Source organism: Mustela lutreola, chromosome 5 (genome assembly GCF_030435805.1).
Source record: "Mustela lutreola isolate mMusLut2 chromosome 5, mMusLut2.pri, whole genome shotgun sequence".
NCBI lineage: Eukaryota > Metazoa > Chordata > Mammalia > Carnivora > Mustelidae > Mustela > Mustela lutreola.
The window spans coordinates 72,540,587-72,563,798 of record NC_081294.1 but is presented as its reverse complement, the minus strand read 5'-3'; the positions used below and the strand labels follow the sequence as shown (position 1 = coordinate 72,563,798).

The 23,212-nt window shown below is 41.9% G+C and overlaps 1 protein-coding gene and 1 non-coding gene across 4 annotated transcripts in view; one reads left to right on the top strand and one right to left on the bottom strand.

The window, feature by feature from the left end:
* VDAC1 (voltage dependent anion channel 1) overlaps positions 1-23,212 on the top strand; it is a 35,796-nt gene that overhangs the window by 10,830 nt on the left and 1,754 nt on the right. For all 3 annotated transcript variants that reach the window (XM_059174576.1, XM_059174575.1, XM_059174574.1), the window contains exons 2-8: positions 1,439-1,511; positions 2,039-2,088; positions 3,319-3,471; positions 3,563-3,615; positions 16,123-16,350; positions 20,283-20,433; positions 23,007-23,064. In XM_059174576.1, coding sequence (XP_059030559.1) covers positions 1,445-1,511; positions 2,039-2,088; positions 3,319-3,471; positions 3,563-3,615; positions 16,123-16,350; positions 20,283-20,433; positions 23,007-23,064 — 760 coding nt within the window. In that variant the 5' untranslated portion in view covers positions 1,439-1,444. The remainder of the gene's footprint in view (positions 1-1,438; positions 1,512-2,038; positions 2,089-3,318; positions 3,472-3,562; positions 3,616-16,122; positions 16,351-20,282; positions 20,434-23,006; positions 23,065-23,212) is intronic.
* Positions 13,881-13,987, bottom strand: LOC131832814 (U6 spliceosomal RNA). Its single transcript, XR_009354177.1, has one exon. It is a non-coding gene; the product is annotated as a U6 spliceosomal RNA (small nuclear RNA).

Genomic DNA, 23,212 nt, shown 5'->3' with positions numbered 1-23,212 from the left:
TTAGGGCAAGGACTATTTGAACTACTCACCTTCCTTGAACACTGAGATATTTAATAAATGCTTGTTGACTGACTTAGGCTATACAACAATTTCAAGTAGTACTTTGATAGCTGATTTTATTTTATTTTATTTTTTAAAGATTGATTTATTTATTTGATAGAGACACACACACACACACACACACACATACACACACACAGCAAGAGAGGGAACACAAGCTGAGAAATGGGAGTGGGAGAAGCAGACTCCCCGATTGAGCCTGCGGGGCTCAATCCCAGGACCCTGGGTTCACGACCTGAGCCAAAGGCAGACACTTAACGACTGAGCCACCCAAGTACCCCGATAGTTGGTTTTAAAGATTTATTCATTTATTTTATAAAGAGAAAGAGCATAGGAGAGTGGGGGAGAGGGGAGGGGCTGAGGAAGAGGAAGAGAAGCAGACTCCCTGCTGAGCATAGAGCATAGATCATGGCCTGAGCCGAGATCAGGAGTTGGGTGCTCAACTGAGCCACCAGGTGCCCCGATGGTTTTCTTCCTCCCTTCCTCCTCCTCTTCCCTCCTTTCTTTTTAAATATTTTATTTATTTGTTAGAGAGAGAGAGAGAGAGAAAGCATGAGCAGGGGAAGGGGCAGAGGGAGCAGCAGGCTCCCTGCTCAGCAAAGGGGCCTGTTGTGGGACTCGATCCCAGGACCCTGAGACCATGACCTGAGGCTTAACCCTCTGAGCTACCCAGGCACCCCTGATAGTTGATTTTAAAAATAAAGTCCCACTGCAGCTCAATAAATGTTTGCATTTATTTTTCAGGCTTGTGTGTAGTTTCGTTTCCTTTGACACGGAGAGTTGCCTAATTGTTAGGTTTTACTATATTCTGTGTGAAGAATATGGTACTCAAAAAATGGGTTCCTCTGAAGTGCAGTTTTTTGAAATGTTACATTCATTTTGGCACATAGTAGGTACTCTGTATTTTGTTGAATGAATGAAATCAGAACCATTTGGAAAATAAGCTGGCTTGAAAAAGCTCTGATTTCTCTTCATTGCATTTAATGTCATAGTAGCCGACATTTTGTAAGAAGATACATTTTATTGGCAAGAGTCCTGCAGTTCACCAAAGTAGCTGGCTCATGGGAATGTGTCGTTGACAATTAATTCATTCAGCAAATATTTACTGACTCCTGCTATACTCTGGGCTTATGCTCAGTCCTGGGGATGCCAAGAAGAGATCTAAAGGCAGGCTGATCTGCTATCAACAAAAACTTGTTAGGTATCTCAACCTCTGGATACAAGGAGAAGCTCAAGATAATAAGGCTTCTCTGTGCACATCTGGAACTCTGTGCTGATGATTTTTATTGGTGGTTAATTATAGCTAATAATTTTTATTGATGGAAAACTAATTTCCCTAATTGCTGAATTATTTCTTCTGGTGATTCTTTTACTGTAGCAGAAGATGGCCGTGCCTCCCACGTATGCTGATCTTGGCAAATCTGCCAGGGATGTCTTCACCAAGGGTTATGGTGAGTGTTTCCATTCACAGGCTGGATTGGCATGTTTGGGATTTCACCCATCACATTTTGAGAGACGTGGGTCAGTTGGCTCTTACAACTTTCATGTTAGGGAAAATAAGACAAGCTTTTGATGGCTGGTGAAGTAGTTTTGGTTTGTGCAGCTGGTAGGGGTAGGCTCATGAATTACTACAGACAAGCAGACGTTCTGAGTTCCTCTCCCATGGGTGGGAGCAGCTCTGTGTATGCCGTTGCAGTGGAGTGTGATTTCTGAATGTAGCCTGTCCTTCGGCATGTGCTCATGCTGTCATGCACCTTTTCCTCCCATTCTGCTGGGAGTGCAGGTCGGGCTCTGGGGGGTGCTGTGCCTTTTCTTTCTGCCACTGTTTGGTACCTCCTGAGCTCCACACGTGGGCAGGCAGCAGCGGAGACAGGCTCCCTACACACTCATGGCATTTTGGAGCAGCAGGAGGGAGGCAGAGATGCTACTCTCAAGTTAGTTATTTAACCTATTAACAGTTACCATCTCCTTTCTTTAGGATTTGGCTTAATAAAACTTGACTTGAAAACAAAATCTGAGAATGGACTGGTAAGTTGTCTGACCAACACAGAGTACGGGTGTTTATTGTAGATCAGTAAGTGACTGCCATGTCCTGGGTGGCAGAGCCAAATGAAAGGCCCTTTTTGGTTGTGGTGGGTTGTGGTCGTCACATTCATTGCAGCCTCTATGGGATGGTTGATCCAGGGGAACCCTGCTGACAGATCCCCAATTTAACAGCTTTGTATACTTAATTGACAGGCCTCAGTTTTGTTTTTCCTTGTTTCTTATATTAAAACTGACTTGTTTTCAGGGTGCATTGGTGGCTTAGTTGGTTAAGTGTCTGATTTCAGCTCAGGTCATGGTCTCAAGGTCCTGGGATCAAGCCCTGCATCACCTGCTTCTTTTTCCTCTGCCCCTCCCCCCAACTGTGCATGCTCTCTCTCTCTCTTTCTCAAGTAAATAAATAAAAATCTTTAATAAAAAAATTTTACTGGTTTTCAATGCCACATAATTAATTAAAAAAAAACTTAGAAGTTCCTTTTTTTTTTTAAAAGGTTTTATTTATTTATTTGATACAGAGAGAGAGAGAGATCACAAGTAGGCAGAGAGGCAGCCAGAGAGCCCAATGTGGACTCGATTTCAGGACCCCGAGATGATGACCTGAGCCGAAGGCAGAGGCCCAACCCACTGAGCCACCCAGGCACCCCTCCCTTTTTTTTTTTTTTTTTTAAGATTTATTTATTTTAGAGAAAGAGTGCATGCACAAGCTGGGGAAGGGTAGAGGGAGAGGAAGAGAATCTCAGAGAATCTCAAATGGACTCCTGCTCAGAGTAGTGGGGGCTGGATCTCGTAACCCTGAGATCATGACCTGAGCTGAAACAGAGTGTTGGATGCTTAACTGACTGAGCCACCCAGGTGCCCCTTAGCAGTCCCTTATAGACTGTGCTTATGGCAGTTGTTGGAAGGAGGAAGTTTTGGGGCTGATCTACTGCAGTGTCATCTTTAGCTCAGTGTTTTTTCTATTAGGATGGAAGGGGGATTGCCTTCCTGTCTAGACTAAAGCATTACCAGGGAGGAAGGAAGTTGTCTCCTGGTGAAGAATTCCCCAAAAAGAGTCCTTTAATCAACAGACATCTTTCGCCCCATCTGCATTTAAATATTGAATTATAGGAGAGGCTTTAGCCCCTGCCCCACACATCCTTACATAAGGGGACGTATGTTCTGTTTATGGTGGCATCGTGCTGGTATACAGCCTGTGACTCTTTCTCTCCTTTAAAGGAATTTACAAGCTCAGGTTCAGCCAACACTGAGACCACCAAAGTGACGGGCAGTCTGGAAACCAAGTACAGGTGGACCGAATATGGTCTGACGTTTACAGAGAAATGGAACACTGACAACACGCTAGGCACAGAGATCACTGTGGAAGATCAGGTAATGGGCACCTGGGAAAAGACATAGTTTTATTCATTGACATCTGTTGCCCTGCCTTTTGACTAAACCTGGTAAATTTTTTTCCGTTCAGCTTGCACGTGGACTGAAGCTGACCTTTGATTCATCCTTCTCACCAAACACAGGGTAAGAATCTCATGTGGCTTTTTTTTTTTTTTTTTTTTTTTTAAAAGCAAGGACATTTAGCCATGTGTACCAGTAAGATTCTGCGCTGCCCATTGTGGTTCTCCTGGCTTCATTTGTGGCGGGCTGTAGGACTTGTGGTCCAATAATGCTTTTTCCCGTGAGTGAGGCTGCTGCTAATACAAATGGCCAAGGCTTCAGGACAGTGGCGAGGTTTGGAAGCAGGGACTAAGGGATCATGGTTGCCACCCCAATTTGTAGGCTGGGAGGGTCCTCTCCCCAGCACCAAGAGAGTGTGGTTTCTAACTGTAGGGAGGCTCCTGAGGCTGCTCTTTGTGCCCCATGCTCCCTAGCCTCAATCCAATTAGACTTGACAGTTATTGGGCTCATTAGGAGGCAAGATGGTGTGTTGGTTGCCTCAGGTCCTTGGCTAGACGGGGTACCCTTTTTTAAAATTTTTAACCACTCAGAGCAGTAGTTGTCTTAAACTTGGAGAAGGTTGTTTTACATACTGCTGACAGGTGCAAGAGTATATACTGAATTTCATTTGTTAGTTTTTAAAAATTGTAGTAAAATATACATTAAAATTTAGCACCTCAGCAATCTTTAAGCATATATATAGTGGCATTATGGATTTCATCTTTTGCAGTTCCATATTATTTCTTTTCTTCCCTTCTGATGAATGTGTTTTAGAGGAAGGGTCTACTGAGCTCAGAGCCTGTACTGCATGTGGGTAACTGCAAGGGACTGGGCAGGCAGGGCTTTTGTCTCTGGAGGTTAGAGTCTTATTGTAACTTTGTTCTGAATGACGTGAAGACCATTGGGCAGGAGCTGCATTTGTTCTTGTTCTCATCCTGTTGTAGTTTCTCCCTCAGGAGCATTGCTTTCTTGCTTGCCTGCTTCCCTCCAGGCACCCTGCTGTGACAGGAGAGGTTACCCAGAGAGATGCTCTGATATCATGGGAGGCAGGGGAATGTGCTCACATGCTTGAGTTTGCTGCCTAGGACTTTGTCTGCTGTGCTGAGATGGCACACTTAGGAATTTGTAAGGGATTTCCCTCCCATTACATTTGGGAGGTTTGCAGAGAAGTCTCCAGGTCCTGCAGTAATACACATAAGAGGAACATTTTTTTAAATGTAACTTTGTATTTTGAAGTAATTTTGTACTTAACATACACAAAATTGTTGCACAAGTAGTGTGTAGAGTTCCCTTATTTCCTAGACCTGGCCTCTCCTAATGTTAACGTCTTACATGACTACAATATGATGATCAGAACCAGGAAATTTATATGGTTTTCGTAGAGTTAACTAGTCTGTTGTCCTATTGATGTCTTATTTCAGGTCCATGATCTAGTTCAGGGTACTAGATCACATTTAGTCATCAAATCTCCTTTGTCTCCTCTAATCTGAGACATAGTCTTTCTTCGTTTTTCATGACCTTGACAGCGTTAAAGAGGATTGCCCAATTATTTTGTAGAATCCTTCAATTTAGGTTTGTCTGATGTTTCCTCATGGTGAAACTCAGGTTACCCATTTTCACAGCCACAAAAGTGATGTTGTGTTGCATCTTTCTTGGTGCGTGATGTCAGGGCATAGATGTCAGTATGCTTGTTACTAGTGACATTAACTTTGATCACTTGACTAAAGTGGTGTTTGTGAGGTTTCTCTATGAAGCTCTTTTTCTCTTTGTAAATAAATATCTTGGGAGATACTTTGAGACTATGTAGATAATCTGTTTCTTTGACTAAGAAACCTAGTATCCATTGGTGATTCTTGCCTGCAGCAATTATGTTTGGCAGATGGTGATTTTCTCTTCCCATCATTCCTTCTGCATTTATTAATTGGGATTCTACTGTAAGGGAGAGCTTGCTCTTCTCCTTCATTTATTTATTTAATCAATTATTTATATCAGTATGAATCCATCGACATTTATTTTATTCTGTGGGTTATAATCCATTACCATAATATATTTTATACTCGTTTGTTTTAGATATGGCTCTTGGGCCTCCTTCCAAGTTGACATCCTGTGTTTTATTATCCCCTATCATTTCTTTTGAGCTCTACTTCAGAAGATGTACCAGGCTCATCTTCTGCTTGTTCTCTAGTCCTGCTATCAGGCATTTTTCCAAGGAACTTCAGTTCATTTTATTGAAGAATGGCATTTAGAAACCAAGGTTGTGTCCATATTGCTCCTGGGTATTTGAGAAAACTTTTGATGGCCTAATGGAGATTGGAAATGAAAGCTGGCTTTCCAAAGCTACTAAGGGGGATAGCCTGGGAAAGCATCCTGGCTTCTGTCTGGAGCTGAGCATAGAGCACATTATGGATGAGGCTGCAGATTCATCTATGGACCAGCACCCACGCTGGGTACCCCACCACAGAAAAAAGCCAGTTTGTTAACCGAAAATCAGAGTTATGCCTCACTCAGGCAGTTGTCAGTTTAGCACCAGGAAGTAGCTTAAAAGGAAAAATCCCAGTAATATTTGAAAGAGGGAAAACTCCAAAGGCGTGGAGTGTTACATGAGAGCAGGAACCTGGAGAGGAATCTGAGTCACTGCCCCAGCACTGCCCATTCTGTGGGGACTTTGTGCTCCTGGCCAGAATTCTTTGAGACAGCGTAGGGGAGGCACTGTGTGAATGGTCTGGCATGGCTGGTAAACACTGCTGTTTCCACCGGCAGAGCACTATGGTCAGCAGCAGCTCCCCCCACCCCGCCCTTTTTTTTTTTTTTTTTTTTAATTTTTTATTTTTTATAAACATATATTTTTTTATAAACATATATTTTTATCCCCAGGTCTGTGAATCACCAGGTTTACACACTTCACAGCACTCACCAAATCACATACCCTCCCCAATGTCCATAATCCCACCCCCTTCTCCCCAACCCCCTCCCCCCGGCAACCCTCAGTTTGTTTTGTGAGATTAAGAGTCACTTATGGTTTGTCTCCCTCCCAATCCCATCTTGTTTCATTTATTCTTCTACCCACTTAAGCCTCCATGTTGCATCACCACTTCCTCATATCAGGGAGATCATATGATAGTTGTCTTTCTCTGCTTGACTTATTTCGCTAAGCATGATATGCTCTAGTTCCATCCACGTTGTTGCAAATGGCAAGATTTCATTTCTTTTGATGGCTGCATAGTATTCCATTGTGTATATATACCACATCTTCTTGATCCATTCATCTGTTGATGGACATCTAGGTTCTTTCCATAGTTTGGCTATTGTGGACATTGCTGCTATAAACATTCGGGTGCATGTGTCCCTTTGGATCACTACATTTGTATCTTTAGGGTAAATACCCAATAGTGCAATTGCTGGGTCATAGGGCAGTTCTATTTTCAACATTTTGAGGAACCTCCATGCTGTTTTCCAGAGTGGCTGCACCAGCTTGCATTCCCACCAACAGTGTAGGAGGGTTCCCCTTTCTCCGCATCCTCGCCAGCATCTGTCATTTCCTGACTTGTTGATTTTAGCCATTCTGACTGGTGTGAGGTGATATCTCATTGTGGTTTTGATTTGTATTTCCCTGATGCCGAGTGATATGGAGCACTTTTTCATGTGTCTGTTCGCCATCTGGATGTCTTCTTTGCAGAAATGTCTGTTCATGTCTTCTGCCCATTTCTTGATTGGATTATTTGTTCTTTGGGTGTTGAGTTTGCTAAGTTCTTTATAGATTCTGGACACTAGTCCTTTATCTGATATGTCGTTTGCAAATATCTTCTCCCATTCTGTCAGTTGTCTTTTGATTTTGTTAACTGTTTCCTTTGCTGTGCAAAAGCTTTTGATCTTGATGAAATCCCAGTAGTTCATTTTTTCCCTTGCTTCCCTTGCCTTTTGCGTTGTTCCTAGGAAGATGTTGCTGCGGCAGAGGTCGAAGAGGTTGCTGCCCGTGTTCTCCTCAAGGATTTTGATGGATTCCTTTCGTACATTGAGGTCCTTCATCCATTTTGAGTCTATTTTTGTGTGTGGTGTAAGGAAATGGTCCAATTTCATTTTTCTGCATGTGGCTGTCCAATTTTCCCAGCACCATTTATTGAAAAGGCTGTCTTTTTTCCATTGGACATTCTTTCCTGCTTTGTCGAAGATTAGTTGACCATAGATTTGAGGGTCTATTTCTGGGCTCTCTATTCTGTTCCATTGATCTATGTGTCTGTTTTTGTGCCAGTACCATGCTGTCTTGATGATGACAGCTTTGTAATAGAGCTTGAAGTCCGGAATTGTGATGCCACCAACGTTGGCTTTCTTTTTCAATATCCCTTTGGCTATTCGAGGTCTTTTCTGGTTCCATATAAATTTTAGAATTATTTGTTCCATTTCTTTGAAAAAGATGGATGGTACTTTGATAGGAATTGCATTAAATGTGTAGATTGCTTTAGGTAGCATAGACATTTTCACAATATTTATTCTTCCAATCCAGGAGCATGGAACATTTTTCCATTTCTTTGTGTCTTCCTCAATTTCTTTCATGAGTACTTTATAGTTTTCTGAGTATAGATTCTGTGTCTCTTTGGTTAGGTTTATTCCTAGGTATCTTATGGTTTTGGATGCAATTGTAAATGGGATTGACTCCTTAATATCTCTTTCTTCTGTCTTGCTGTTGGTGTAGAGAAATGCAACTGATTTCTGTGCATTGATTTTATATCCTGACACTTTACTGAATTCCTGTATAAGTTCTAGCAGTTTTGGAGTGGAGTCTTTTGGGTTTTCCACATAAAGTATCATATCATCTGCGAAGAGTGATAATTTGACTTCTTCTTTGCCGATTTGGATGCCTTTAATTTCCTTTTGTTGTCTGATTGCTGAGGCTAGGACCTCTAGTACGATGTTGAATAGCAGTGGTGATAATGGACATCCCTGCCGTGTTCCTGACCTTAGCGGAAAAGCTTTCAGTTTTTCTCCATTGAGAATGATATTTGCGGTGGGTTTTTCATAGATGGCTTTGATGATATTGAGGTATGTGCCCTCTATCCCTACACTTTGAAGAGTTTTGATCAGGAAGGGATGTTGTACTTTGTCAAATGCTTTTTCAGCATCTATTGAGAGTATCATATGGTTCTTGTTCTTTCTTTTATTGATGTGTTGTATCACATTGACTGATTTGCGGATGTTGAACCAACCTTGCAGCCCTGGAATAAATCCCACTTGGTCGTGGTGAATAATCTTTTTAATGTACTGTTGAATCCTATTGGCTAGTATTTTGTTGAGTATTTTCGCATCTGTGTTCATCAAGGATATCGGTCTATAGCTCTCTTTTTTGGTGGGATCCTTGTCTGGTTTTGGGATCAAGGTGATGCTGGCCTCATAAAATGAGTTTGGAAGTTTTCCTTCCATTTCTATTTTTTGGAACAGTTTCAGGAGAATAGGAATTAGTTCTTCTTTAAATGTTTGGTAGAATTCCCCCGGGAAGCCGTCTGGCCCTGGGCTTTTGTTTGTTTGGAGATTTTTAATGACTGTTTCAATCTCCTTACTGGTTATGGGTCTGTTCAGGCTTTCTATTTCTTCCTGGTTCAGTTGTGGTAGTTTATATGTTTCTAGGAATGCATCCATTTCTTCCAGATTGTCAAATTTATTGCCGTAGAGTTGCTCATAGTATGTTCTTATAATAGTTTGTATTTCTTTGGTGTTAGTTGTGATCTCTCCTCTTTCATTCATGATTTTATTTATTTGGGTCCTTTCTCTTTTCTTTTTGATAAGTCGGGCCAGGGGTTTATCAATTTTATTAATTCTTTCAAAGAACCAGCTCCTAGTTTCGTTGATTTGTTCTATTGTTTTTTTGGTTTCTATTTCATTGATTTCTGCTCTGATTTTTATGATTTCTCTTCTCCTGCTGGGCTTAGGGTTTCTTTCTTGTTCTTTCTCCAGCTCCTTTAGGTGTAGGGTTAGGTTGTGTACCTGAGACCTTTCTTGTTTCTTGAGAAAGGCTTGTACCGCTATATATTTTCCTCTCAGGACTGCCTTTGTTGTGTCCCACAGATTTTGAACCGTTGTATTTTCATTATCATTTGTTTCCATGATTTTTTTCAATTCTTCTTTAATTTCCCGGTTGACCCATTCATTCTTTAGAAGGATACTGTTTAGTCTCCATGTATTTGGGTTCTTTCCAAACTTCCTTTTGTGGTTGAGTTCTAGCTTTAGAGCATTGTGGTCTGAAAATATGCAGGGAATGATCCCAATCTTTTGATACCGGTTGAGTCCTGATTTAGGACCGAGGATGTGATCTATTCTGGAGAATGTTCCATGTGCACTAGAGAAGAATGTGTATTCTGTTGCTTTGGGATGAAATATTCTGAACATATCTGTGATGTCCATCTGGTCCAGTGTGTCATTTAAGGCCTTTATTTCCTTGCTGATCTTTTGCTTGGATGACCTGTCCATTTCAGTGAGGGGAGTGTTAAAGTCCCCTACTATTATTGTATTATTGTTGATGTGTTTCTTTGATTTTGTTATTAATTGGTTTATATAGTTGGCTGCTCCCACATTGGGGGCATAGATATTTAAAATTGTTAAATCTTCTTGTTGGACAGACCCTTTGAGTATGATATAGTGTCCTTCCTCATCTCTTATTATAGTCTTTGGCTTAAAATCTAATTGATCTGATATAAGGATTGCCACTCCTGCTTTCTTCTGATGTCCATTAGCATGGTAAATTCTTTTCCACCCCCTCACTTTAAATCTGGAGGTGTCTTCGGGCTTAAAATGAGTTTCTTGGAGGCAACATATAGATGGGTTTTGTTTTTTTATCCATTCTGATACCCTGTGTCTTTTGACAGGGGCATTTAGCCCATTCACATTCAGGGTAACTATTGAGAGATATGAATTTAGTGCCATTGTATTGCCTGTAAGGTGACTGTTACTGTATATGGTCTCTGTTCCTTTCTGATCTACCACTTGTAGGCTCTCTCTTTGCTTAGAGGACCCCTTTCAATATTTCCTGTAGAGCTGGTTTGGTATTTGCAAATTCTTTCAGTTGTTGTTTGTCCTGGAAGCTTTTAATCTCTCCTTCTATTTTCAATGATAGCCTAGCTGGATATAGTATTCTTGGCTGCATGTTTTTCTCGTTTAGTGCTCTGAAAATATCATGCCAGCTCTTTCTGGCCTGCCAGGTCTCTGTGGATAAGTCAGCTGCCAATCTAATATTTTTACCATTGTATGTTACAGACTTCTTTTCCCGGGCTGCTTTCAGGATTTTCTCTTTGTCATTGAGACTTGTAAATTTTACTATTAGGTGACGGGGTGTGGGCCTATTCTTATTGATTTTGAGGGGCATTCTCTGAACCTCCTGAATTTTGATGCTCGTTCCCTTTGCCATATTGGGGAAATTCTCCCCAATAATTCTCTCCAGTATACCTTCTGCTCCCCTCTCACTTTCTTCTTCTTCTGGAATCCCAATTATTCTAATGTTGTTTCGTCTTATGGTGTCACTTATTTCTCGAATTCTCCCCTCGTGGTCCAGTAGCTGTTTGTCCCTCTTTTGATCAGCTTCTTTATTCTCTGTCATTTGGTCTTCTATATCACTAATTCTTTCTTCTGCCTCATTTATCCTAGCAGTGAGAGCCTCCATTTTTGATTGCACCTCATTAATAGCTTTTTTGATTTCAACTTGGTTAGATTTTAGTTCTTTTATTTCTCCAGAAAGGGCTTTTATATCTCTCGAGAGGGTTTCTCTAATATCTTCCATGCCTTTTTCGAGCCCGGCTAGAACCTTGAGAATTGTCATTCTGAACTCTAGATCTGACATATTACCGATGTCTGTATTGATTAGGTCCCTAGCCTTCGGTACTGCCTCTTGTTCTTTTTTTTGTGGTGAATTTTTACGTCTTGTCATTTTGTCCAGATAAGAGTAAATGAAGGGGCAAGTAAAATACTAAAAGGGTGGCAACAACCCCAGGAAAATATGCTTTAGCCAAATTAGAAGAGATCCAAAATCGTGAGTGGGGAGAAAGGGGATAAAAAGAGGTTCAAAAAGGAAGAAAGAAAAAAGAAAAAAAAAAAAAAGAAAAGAAAAGAAAAGAAAAGAAAAGAATTTTTTTAAAAAAAGAAAACACCTAAGAAAAATGTAAAAAAATATATATATATATATTAGATAAACTAGTAAAAAATCGTTAAAAAAGAAAAAGGTAACAGTTAAAAAAAAAAATTTTACCCGAAGGCGAGAAAAAAAAAAAAATGAAAAAGAAAAAATTAAATTAACTGCAAGACTAAAAAAAATCACAGGAAAAAAGCCATGAGTTCCGTGCTTGGCTTTCTCCTCCTCTGGAATTCTGCTGCTCTCCTTGGTATTGAAACCGCACTCCTTGGTAGGTGAACTTGGTCTCGGCTGGATTTCTTGTTGATCTTCTGGGGGAGGGGCCTGTTGTAGTGATTCTCAAGTGTCTTTGCCCCAGGCGGAATTACACCGCCCTTACCCGGGGCCGGGGTGAGTAATCCGCTCGGGTTTGCTTTCAGGAGCTTTTGTTCCCTGAGAGCTTTCCGTAGAGTTCCAGAGCTCGGGAATACAAATGGCGGCCTCCTGGTCTCCAGCCCGGAGGAGCCGAGAGCCCAGGGCCCCACTCCTCAGTGCGCCCTCAGAGAACAGCGCCCAGTTACTCCCGTCTGCCTGACCTCCGGCCGCGCTCCGAGCTCACCGAGCCTGCGACCGGTTCAAGGTAACACGGATCTGCGAGCTTACTGTCGGCTCTGTCTCTGTAGCCGGCTTTCCCGTTCCAATACCCGCAAGCTCTGCGACACTCAGACACCCCCGATCCTTCTGTGACCCTGCGGGACCTGAGGCCACGCTGACCCCGCGTGGGCTTCGCCCCGGTTTAGCCTCTGGAGCGATGTCCCTCAGCGGAACAGACTTTTAAAAGTCCTGATTTTGTGCGCGGTTGCGGTTGCTCCGCCGCTTGCCGGGAGCCGGCCCCTCCCCCCGGGGTCTATCTTCCCGTCGCTTTGGATTCACTTCTCCGCCGGTCCTACCTTTCAGAAAGTGGTTGTTTTTCTGTTTCCAGAATTGCTGTTCTTCTTCTCTTCGAACTGCCGATGGATTTTCAGGTGTTTGCAATCTTTAGATAAGCTATCTAGCTGATCTCCGGCTAGCTGAAGCAGTCTCAGCTTGCTACTTCTCCGCCATCTTGACTCCTTCCCCCCCGCCCTTTTAAAAAAGATTTTATTTATTTATTTGGTAGAGATCACAAGTAGGCAGAGAGGCAGAAGCAGGCTCCCCGCTGAGCAGAGAGCCCAATGTGGGGCTCGATCCCGGGATCCTGGGATCATGACCTGAGCTGAAGGCAGAAGCTTTAACCCACAGCCACCCATGCGCCCAGCACAGCTTTTTACTGGTGGTTATACGATGCCTGGTTTTTATCGTTCTTGGTCTCCTTCTCTTTCTAAATGTCAGCCTTTGAACATATTTCTTTCATAAATCACCCAGCTAGCACCGTGCCAATTCAATAAGCCAAAACCTAGGCTTCTTTCCCCAAAGTGCAGGAAGTCCAGAATAGGTTTATTTTGAATTTTTCTTGTGGAGAGAGAATTTGTTTGGTTGTTATTCCTTTCTTTCAAAGCTCGAGAAAATGTACCAAAGCCACATGAACAAAAGTTGCACGCATCACTGTCATTTGTGAATGGTGTTTGCTTTACTTTCAGCCACAATGTCTGAAATTCTATCATTGGCAACTTGGAATGTTTAACCTTAATTTTTTTTAAAGACTATTCATTTATTTGACAGAGAGAGAGAGACAGTGAGAGAGGGAACACAGGCAGGGGGAGTGGGAGAGGGAGAAGCAGGCTTCCCACTGAGCAGGGACCCTGATGTAGGGCTCAGATCATGACCTGAGCTGAAGGCCATCTGCTTAACGACTGAGCCATCCAGGCACCCCTTAAATTTTTTAATATTGAAAATTTCAAACATACAAAAGCAGAGAAAAAAAAAAGCAGAATAGTATGTTAAGCCCTCATCATGTTCCTATCACCCAGCTTTAATAATTATCAACCCATAAACCAATTATGTTTTATTTATACATTCATAATCTCTCCCTCAGACTTTTTGAAGTAAATCAGTTATCACATAATTTCATCTGTAAGTATTTTAGTATGTATATTTAAGTGATAAATTTCTTTTTTTAAAGTTTTTAATTCCAGTTAGTGAACATATAGTCTTACATTAGTTTCAGGTGTACAATATCATGTTTCAGGAATTCCATACATTACCTGGTGCTCATCACGGCAAGTGCCCTCCCATCCCCTTTCCCCTTCCCCTCTGATAACCATCAGTTTGCTCCCTAGAGTTAGATATGGAACGCTTCATGCATTTATATGTCATCTTTGTGCAGGGCCCATGCTCATCTTCTCTGTATCATTTCAATCTTAATATATGTGCTGTTGAAGCAAGCACGATATGATTCCTTTTTTAAAAAAGTATAACTACAGGGCGCCTGGGTGGCTCAGTGGGTTAAAGCCTCTGCCTTTGGCTCAGGTCATGATCCCAGGGTCCTGGGATCGAGCCCTGCATCACACTCTCTGCTCAGCAGAGAGCCTGCTTCTCTTCCTCTCTCCCTGCCTGCCTCTCTGCGTAATTGTGATCTCTGTCTGTCAAATAAATAAATAAAATCTTTTAAAAAAAGTGTAACTACAGTATGATTGCATTGTAAAAAATTAATCATAATTCCTTGAATTTTAAGTCTCTAACCTGATCAGATTTACATGATTTCATTTTTCTTTTTTACAGACTCAAAAATTGTCCATGCAAAATTGCAAATATTGCTTCCTGTGGCTCCTTAAATCTCTTTAAGTTTTAGATTCTCCTCACCTTCCTCTGCAATTTATTCATTGAAACTAGATAATTTGTCCTGTAAGATTAGGTATAGACTAAATTTTGCTGTTTGCATCTCTGTGGTGCCATTTAACTTGTTCCTCTGTCCCCCATGTTTACCGTGAATCAGTAAGTCTAGATTTAAATTCTAGATTGTTGCATTTAGATTCCTGGTGGGGGTGGTAAAATACAAGTGGTACTCTATGCTTCCATGACTTGGATATAGAAGGCGTAGTTTGTTCTTTGTATGTTAAAGTTGGTGCTATTCACAATTCATTCATTAGGGGTTACAAATTGGTGATAATTCTACTTTAATCATTCATTCTTCATGTGGTAGCTAGAATATTTCAATAAAAAGAAACTTCTCCTAAATTATTGGTTATCTTGAGATAGAGTTAGGGTAGGAAAGGTAGGAAAATGTTTGCTTCCTTTTTAATTTATTGTTTTGAAGTTACACTTTGGTTTTCTAGTCTCTGATGATGACTGCTATGTGTGTTTTAAGTGTCATTATGAATGAATGCATAGGTTTATACATACTTGTTATGTTTCAATCCATTGCTGGTGTTATTCTTAAAGATGAGCTCATTGTTACATGTTTGAAGCCGTTAGGAGTCTCTTCAGGCTAGCTCTGAAGGCATTGTGCGCCAACCACAGTAGTCTTTGGTAGCTTTGATAAATATTTCAAGTTCACCCTGTCCTGATCTGTAGTCTGCTGTTTCTCCAAGGGACACTGGTGCCTTTTAGGATAGGCTGGTATTTAGAGTCCAGAGTCTGGGTGCTGGGAATGAAGTTTTAATCTCAGTGTGAATGAGATTGGGGTGGGCAAGGCTGTGGTGTAGATCCTGATCTCTGCAGACAATGCAGCTTGCTGTGGGAGGATGTCCATTTTGTAGCTGAATAACAGAAAATAGTCTAAATTTTATTTGATAGGTGTGGTCTTGTATCCCATTTTGACCTTTGGTAAAGGCAGGGTAATATATTTGCAGGTGACACGAGTCTACCTACTTTTCCTGAGTAGTAGGCACAGGAGGCACCAATCTGGTCATACATGCAGATCTGGGATTAGCAGACAAGACCCACAGACTTGTCCTGTCTTGCAGGACTTCCCAGCCCCCATGACTGCAGGGCCCCAGGTTGCAGGTCAGTATCCAGGTCTCTGAAATATACTCATTAGGATCTCTTGAATACTGAATTAAAAGCTATCTGTTATATTTACTTAGAAGGGATCTATCTAGTATTTGTTACTTTCTTTACTTACAAAGTTAGAAAGCAAGCATCTCCTTAAAAGGGGCTGTTTAGATAGCTGCCTTCATGACAGATACACCATGTCTTTTTCATAGTCTTAGAGAATAGCAAAGAAACATCTGTTTCATAATTACATGGTGGCATTTTCCCTAATAAATGCCTGTGCAGGCCATTACATTAAGCATAGGGAGAGTTTAGTAAAAGAAAATTACTTAGCACTTTTCCCCCCAAGCTTTTCCAGCCTCTGTTCTCACTTCATTATTGGGGCATTTCTGCACACTGGATTCTGGTTAGAGAGCTAGTATTCTGCCGATGTGGCCTAGAGGCTGTGTAAGGAAGAACTGGGCCCTCCCTTGGCCTCCTATCCCTGTATGTAAACTGGGATTTAAAATAATGCTTTTTTTGGTACTTGTTGGTATGGTTGTTGCAAGGCGAGTTAGCTTGTGATCTTAATACAATTTCTTTTCTTTCAGGAAAAAAAATGCAAAAATCAAGACAGGGTATAAGCGGGAGCACATCAACCTAGGCTGCGATGTGGATTTCGACATTGCCGGTCCTTCAGTCCGGGGTGCCGTGGTGCTGGGCTATGAAGGCTGGCTGGCTGGCTACCAGATGAATTTTGAGACTGCGAAGTCTCGAGTGACCCAGAGCAACTTCGCGGTTGGCTACAAGACTGACGAGTTCCAGCTCCACACTAATGTGTAAGTGTATGTGAGTGTGGTGTGTGAGTGTGTGCAGAAGGGAGATTGCTTTTCAAGCTCAATTTTTAATCACTTGAGAGTATGTTGAAATCAGATGAGCCAAATGGCCTGCTGATATTTTTCTGTTTCCCACCTGCCCATTTCCTGAAGTGGCTTAGGTTCTTTGTGTTCTAGAGACAGTCATTGTTGTCACTGGTACACACAGAATCACTGCTCAGTTACAGCAGTGGCATGATGTCCATCCAGAGGAGAGTCCCTTCCCTGCTAGTGTCCTTTTGTGGACATTTAAGCACCTTTCAGTTTTAGTAGCAAAATGGCAGGGAAAGGTGCCACTGTCTTTTTCTCTGTGTGATGCCTGAGGTCAGGTTGCTGTGGTAAATGAAATGCAGATCTGAGGGCGCCTGGGTGGCTCAGTGGGTTAAGCCGCTGCCTTTGGCTCAGGTCATGATCTCAGGGTCCTGGGATCGAGTCCCGCATCGGGCTCTCTGTTCAGCAGGGAGCCTGCTTCCCTCTCTCTCTCTCTGCCTGCCTCTCCGACTACTTGTGATTTCTCTCTGTCAAATAAATAAATAAAATCTTTAAAAAAAAAAAAAAAAAAAAAAAGAAATGCAGATCTGAGAGACAGGTTAGGGAATGGTGATCTCAGTTGCATAGTGTCTTTTCTGCATGGCATAGCATGCACAAGTTTATTGCCTACCAGACAGTACATGAAGGGGAGAGAAAAGTGCAGATTAGGTTAGAGAGCTCCTTGTAATCAACCTTGGGAGTTAAAGTGGAGTGCTGCTGATTTAGGTGAATGGAAATGCACATTTCAGCCCCAAATCCCCTAGGCATGAGAAACTAACCTATGGCACAACTGGGGGACAACTTTACCAATTTTCTTTCTTCCCACTAGAGGTCACTAAAGCAGCGACTTCTTAAAGATCTAATAACATTTCCATTTACAAACTTTTTTGAAGAATTTTTCCGCAGTAGTTCCCCCTTTTCTGCCCTTTCACTTTCCACGATATCAGTTGACAGTTCCACAGTCAGCCGCGGTCTGGAAGTAGATGATCTCCTTCTGATGTGTTGTCAGAAGGTCAGTAGTGGCCTGATGCTGCATCACATGTCTGTGTCATTCACCTCACCTTCATCCCATCATGTAGGCATTTGTCATTTCACATCATCCCAAGAAGGTTGTATACTGGGCTGCCTGGGTGGCTCAAATGGTTATGCATCCGACTTCTGATTTCGGGTCATGATCTCAGGGTTGTGAGATTGAGCCCCATGTCGGCGTGGAGCCTGCTTAAGATTCTCTCTCTCTCTCTGCTCCTGCCACTCCCCCCTCCCAAAAAACAAAACAGTATGAAGAAGGTGTATACGATATAATATTTTGAGAGGCCACATTCATATAACTTCTGTTACAGTATATTGATAGAATAGTTGTATTTTATTAAAATAATAAATTAGAAGTTATTGCTAATTTCTTACCATGTCTAATTTATATTTTAAATTTAAATTTGTCTCAGAGATGTATGTATAGGAGAAAACATAGTATATACACGGGTTCGCTACTGTCTGTGGTTTCAGGCATCCCCTGGGGGTCTTGGAACATACCTCCTGCAGATAAGGGAACACTATTTTAATTAATATAATTGACATAACAGAATATAATATAACAGATATTAATATAATTTTTGAATTTTTTAAAACTAGGAAATCACAGAAAACCATAGTGAAGGACAGTCCAGGGTTTCCTGGCTGGGAGTGGGAGTGTGTGACTACTAAGGAGGTGGAATGAGATTTGGGGGTGATGGAATTGTTCAGTATTCTGATTATAGTGGTGGTCACACAAATATTGCACATGTGTTAAAATCCATAGAAGTGTACACCAAAAAAAGTAAAGAAAAAAATGTAAATTCAAAAAAAGGTAGCATACAAAAGTGTCACAGGAAAAACAGTGCAAGTAATAGAAGGGTTTTTTAAAGTTGGAGTTTTGACTGAAATGGAAAGTCTTTCTTCGTTTGGAATTGGAAATTGGTACCAGTTCTAGGAAGAACAATGGCTATTGGCTGTTTCCCCCACATACCTGAGCCTCATGTACCTGATTTTAAAATAAGTGGACATGATTTATTTTTAGCTGGTGTGGGAACAGCTGACACAGCTAATCTGGGTTGCCCTGGTGCGTGTGGAGGCCCCGATGTGTAATAGAGATTCTTTGTGCTTTATATAGTTGAATTTGAACAATGACTTCCCTCTGTTTATGGTTTTGAGAGCTCAGTACAGGAAGGCAGTGTTGCCGGTTTTAGAATATATTTTTTAAAAACTGACAGTTTTTTTGGACAAACATGTGAACCCAAGAAAAACTTCCAATTTCAGTTATACTAAAATCCCTCAGAAATCTATTATGTAGGACAAGCTGCTATTTTGTAACATCCTCGGATTTTCTGAAGAATTTAGGATTCCCTGTGGAATCCTGGGTTGCCTGGGCTAAACCTGTACTTACTGGAAGCACAATATCTGTATGATTGAATTTCAGGGAAAACTTTAGCATTTAGAATGTATTTATGAGCGTCTACTTCAGGGAGAGTGTAGCGGTGAGGAGCAGAGTTAGCAGTGAATCAGCAAGAATTTGTCCTTGGATTAGTGAGTTCTAAGGTCTTTGCTGAATTCCACAGCACATAGGCTGTGCCTTACCAGTTTCCGGTGACATTTCCACTTGAAACACCCAAAATGATGAGGTGGAACTTTTTCATTTTAAGAATGTGAAGAAGTGGAGGGGGATATTTCCAGAAGCTGGAGTCAGTATGGTGTGTTTGGAAGAGAGGAAGGAGTTTGTCCCAGTTGGGTTTCATTCTGTTTTTGAAGGAGACATTTTGTAATGCACCAAGTAGCTCCTTTTCATTGCATCAGAACTGCAAATACCGGTAGTTTGGACCAAGAGTTTCGCACAGGTGGACCAGTCTGAATTGCAGGTGAAGCTCTTTTATCATCACTGTACCCCCAAGGGACCAGGTTGCTTTTTGACTGTGTCTTTGCAGCAAGCAGTGGCTGTAGCTGGGGTGCTAAGAGCTATAACTGCCTTCTGAAAGATATGAGTGGCCCAGCCTTTCTCACCATTTCTGACTGAGTTCTCTTCTCATTGCTTCACTTTCCTTACTATTGTTATGATAGACACATATATAAAAGTAATAACATTAGCAGTAGCTACAGCAAAAAAACAATCCAATCCCCCCTTCCAAGAATCCCAGGGTCTTAGTTGCTGCATTTATTCATTCATTCATTCATAGAAAGTATGCACAGAGGGAGGGGCAGAGGGAGAGAATCCCGAGCAGACTCCCTACTGAGTAGGGGAGCCCGACTCGGGGCTCCATCCCATGACCCTGACATCACGCCCTGAATTGAAATCAAGAGTTGGACGCTCGACTGAGCCACTCGTGTGCCCGGTTGCTGCTTTTATTTTATTTAAAATTTTTTTTAAGGTTTTATTTATTTATTTGACAGAGAGAGACAGTGAGAGAGGGAATATAAGCAGGAGAGGGAGAAACAGGCTTCCTGTGGAGCAGGGAGCCTGATGTGGGGCTCCATCCCAGGAGGCTGGGATCATGACCTGAGCCAAAGGCAGATATCCAACGACTTAGCCACCCAAGAGCCCCACTGCTTTTACTTTAAAGAATATTTTGGAAGCCAGCTTCAAGTTCCATGCAACCAGAGATTCCTGCCTGTGGGTGTTTCTGGTGATGGTTCAGATAGCCTTTCCCTTCGTCTGAACCCTCCCAACTCCAGTGTCTGTTCCATTCCTATCATACATTTTCCTAATTGGGTGGGTACCTGTTTTGTGATCACTTTGGTTCATTTACAGCACTGTTGTCCTCTGTTAGACTTGGACAGCTGTGCCCAATTGCAGCCTGCCTTTGGGGGTGGATTAGCATCTATGCTGTGCTTGTTTGCAGAAATGATGGGACAGAGTTTGGTGGCTCCATTTATCAGAAGGTGAACAAGAAGTTAGAGACTGCTGTCAATCTGGCCTGGACTGCAGGAAATAGTAACACTCGCTTTGGAATAGCAGCCAAATATCAGATCGACCCTGACGCCTGCTTCTCGGTGAGTACCTGTAGAATCATGCATTGCCCAGGCTCCACATGATGGTGAGGTTGGAGTCCTTCTGGATTGCTGGGGTTGCATTCTTGGGCTGGAGATTTTCTCGCTGGGAGAGAGTTTGAAATGAAAAAAGTGCTAACAGTAATTGTGCTGACTGTGGGTGCCAGGTACTGTGTGTGATCCATTATGTGTGGGTTACTGTATTTAATTCTCACACAACCCATTTGAGGTAAGGGCCTTTACAAAAAAATAATCATCCCAACCCTCTGTGCACAAACGGAGAAATTCAGAGAGGTCAGTGGCCAATGGGGCAGACATTTGGTATGTGCTGGGGCCTGGACGTGATGGTTTGCTGGGGAGCCTCCTCCTCTAATCATCCCTTGTTCCTGCACACTGTAAAGGGGTTTACTTTGAATCTGAAGGTTTTCTTTTCTTTCTTTCATTTTTTTAAAAGATTTTATTTATTTATTTATTTATTTATTTGACAGAGAGAGAGAGAGAGAGGGAGATATCACAAATAGGCAGAGAGCTAGGCAGAGAGAGAGATGGGAAGAGAGAGACTCCCTGCTGAGCAGAGCGCCCCATGCGGGGCTTGATCCCAGGTCCCTGGGATCATGACCTGAGCCGAAAGCAGAGGCTTAACCCGCTGAGCTACCCAGGCGCCCCATGAATCTGAAGGTTTTAAATGTTCATTTTCCTTCTCATTTCTCATTCTCTTGCCTCCTGTATTGAATATTAACTTCTGTATTGGATATTAAGAAACCAGGCCCTGGCATTTAGCAGTTGACATCTAATCATGCAGATTCAGTGGATTTGCTCACGGACCCTTGAGTTGCACGATTTTTGCATTAAATCCTGTTGAACTCATCTCTGTTGTCACAGGGCACTACTAGCTGCATCTCTTTTGGGGTGGAATGAGGAAATCTCGTGTTGCTGGATGGTCTTTATGTAATTTACAAATAGGCCATTTGAAGTCTGAAATGGCAACGAACCTGGCTCCTTTCCAAGCATTTAGAAACAAAGGAAAAGGGACCTTAATAATTAGATGGGATAAGCAAAAAGGAAGAGCCAGATAGGGCACTGTCTGCTGGAAGATCTTCCTTCCCGCTGCTTTGTTCTTTCTCATGAGAGTTGTCAGATCAGAAAACAGCCAAGCAGGAAAACATGCACACTGGCACCGTCAGCTTTTTCCAGGACTTGGTGTCCTCATGGCTTGAGATCACTCTGCTCCTGACCTCTTCATATTTCACAAGAAAGAGGCCAGAGAGAGGCCCAGATTTCCCTAAAACTCAGGCAGAAGAACAAGGGCAAAATCATTATTGACCCAATTGCTTCATTCAACTTAATTATTTTTTAAAAGATTTTATTTATTTATTTGAGAGAGAGTGAGCACAAATAGGAGAGGAGAAGCAGAACCCCCACTGATCAGGGAGCCCGATGCTGAACTCAGTGCTGGGACCCTTGGACCATGACTTGAGCTGAAGGCAGACCCTTAACTGAGGCACCCAGGTGCCCCTGAACTTAATTATTAATCAGCATTTACTAAGTGCTGAAATTTAAGTGACTGGCTAAGTCATTCTTTTACTCTGATGTTCATTTTATTTTATTATTTTTTAAAGATTTTATTAATTTATTTGACAGAGATCACAAGTAGGTAGAGAGGGAGGCAGAGAGAGAGAGGAAGGGAAGCAGGCTCCCTGCTGAGCAGAGAGCCCGATGAGGGGCTCAGTCCCAGGACCCTGGGATCATGACCTGAGCCAAAGGCAGAGGCTTTAACCCACTGAGCCACCCAGGCGCCCCTCTAATGTTCATTTTAAATTCAGGCATGGCATTGCCAAACCTTCTTCATGTCACTATGATTTTTGCTTCCTTTTTTCATGAAGGGAAAACTTTTTTTTTTTTTTAATATTTTATGTATTTGAGAAAGAGAGTGAGAGAAAGTGAGGAGCGTGCATGAGCCGAGGCAGAGGTAGAGGGAGAAGCAGGCTCCCAGCTGAGCAGGGAGCCCAATGCCAGGCTGGATCCCAGGACCCTGGGATCATGACCTGAGCTGAAGGCAGGCACTTAACCAACTGAGCCACTTAGGTGCCCCCATGAAGGGAAAATTCTAACAGTGTTATGCCTTTAAAAAAAAAGAGCCTCAATACTCCATCTGACATTTGCTGTTTTCCCTTATCCTAACAAACAGATTTTGAAAAAGTCTTCCATATAAGAAAGGCTTATATTTCTCTGGCCACAAATGAAAGTCTTTACCTGTTATAACTTAAGCATAGACCTCTGCACAGGTCTATATTTAGGGCATATATATGGGCATTCACACCTTGAGGAATCAAATTTAAATAATAATTTCCTTTTAATTGACAGTTGGGTTGACTCTTTGAGTTTCTTTTATGAGACTTAGCTCTCAGATTTGATATATTTCATGTTAAATGTAATGAATCCCATAAATGAAGTGGTCAGGAAAAAGAATTTGATCCTGAATTCCAGGGTTGGTTGATTACAGAGCTCTTACTCATTTTGGAGATGGAAACAAGAAGTACTTGAGAATTTCACTGTCTTATCTTTTCCTTGACTAGGCTAAAGTGAACAACTCCAGCCTGATAGGTTTAGGATACACTCAGACCCTAAAGCCAGGTATGTATGTGTTGCTTGTATAAATTCGTGAAATCAGTTCTTAAAGAAAAATTGGGGTGGTGGTTTCCTGCTTTATGTTACTACTCATATAATACCCGTGTTATACATTATAGATGAGTATATATAAAGTTTTATAATGAAGTGTTTA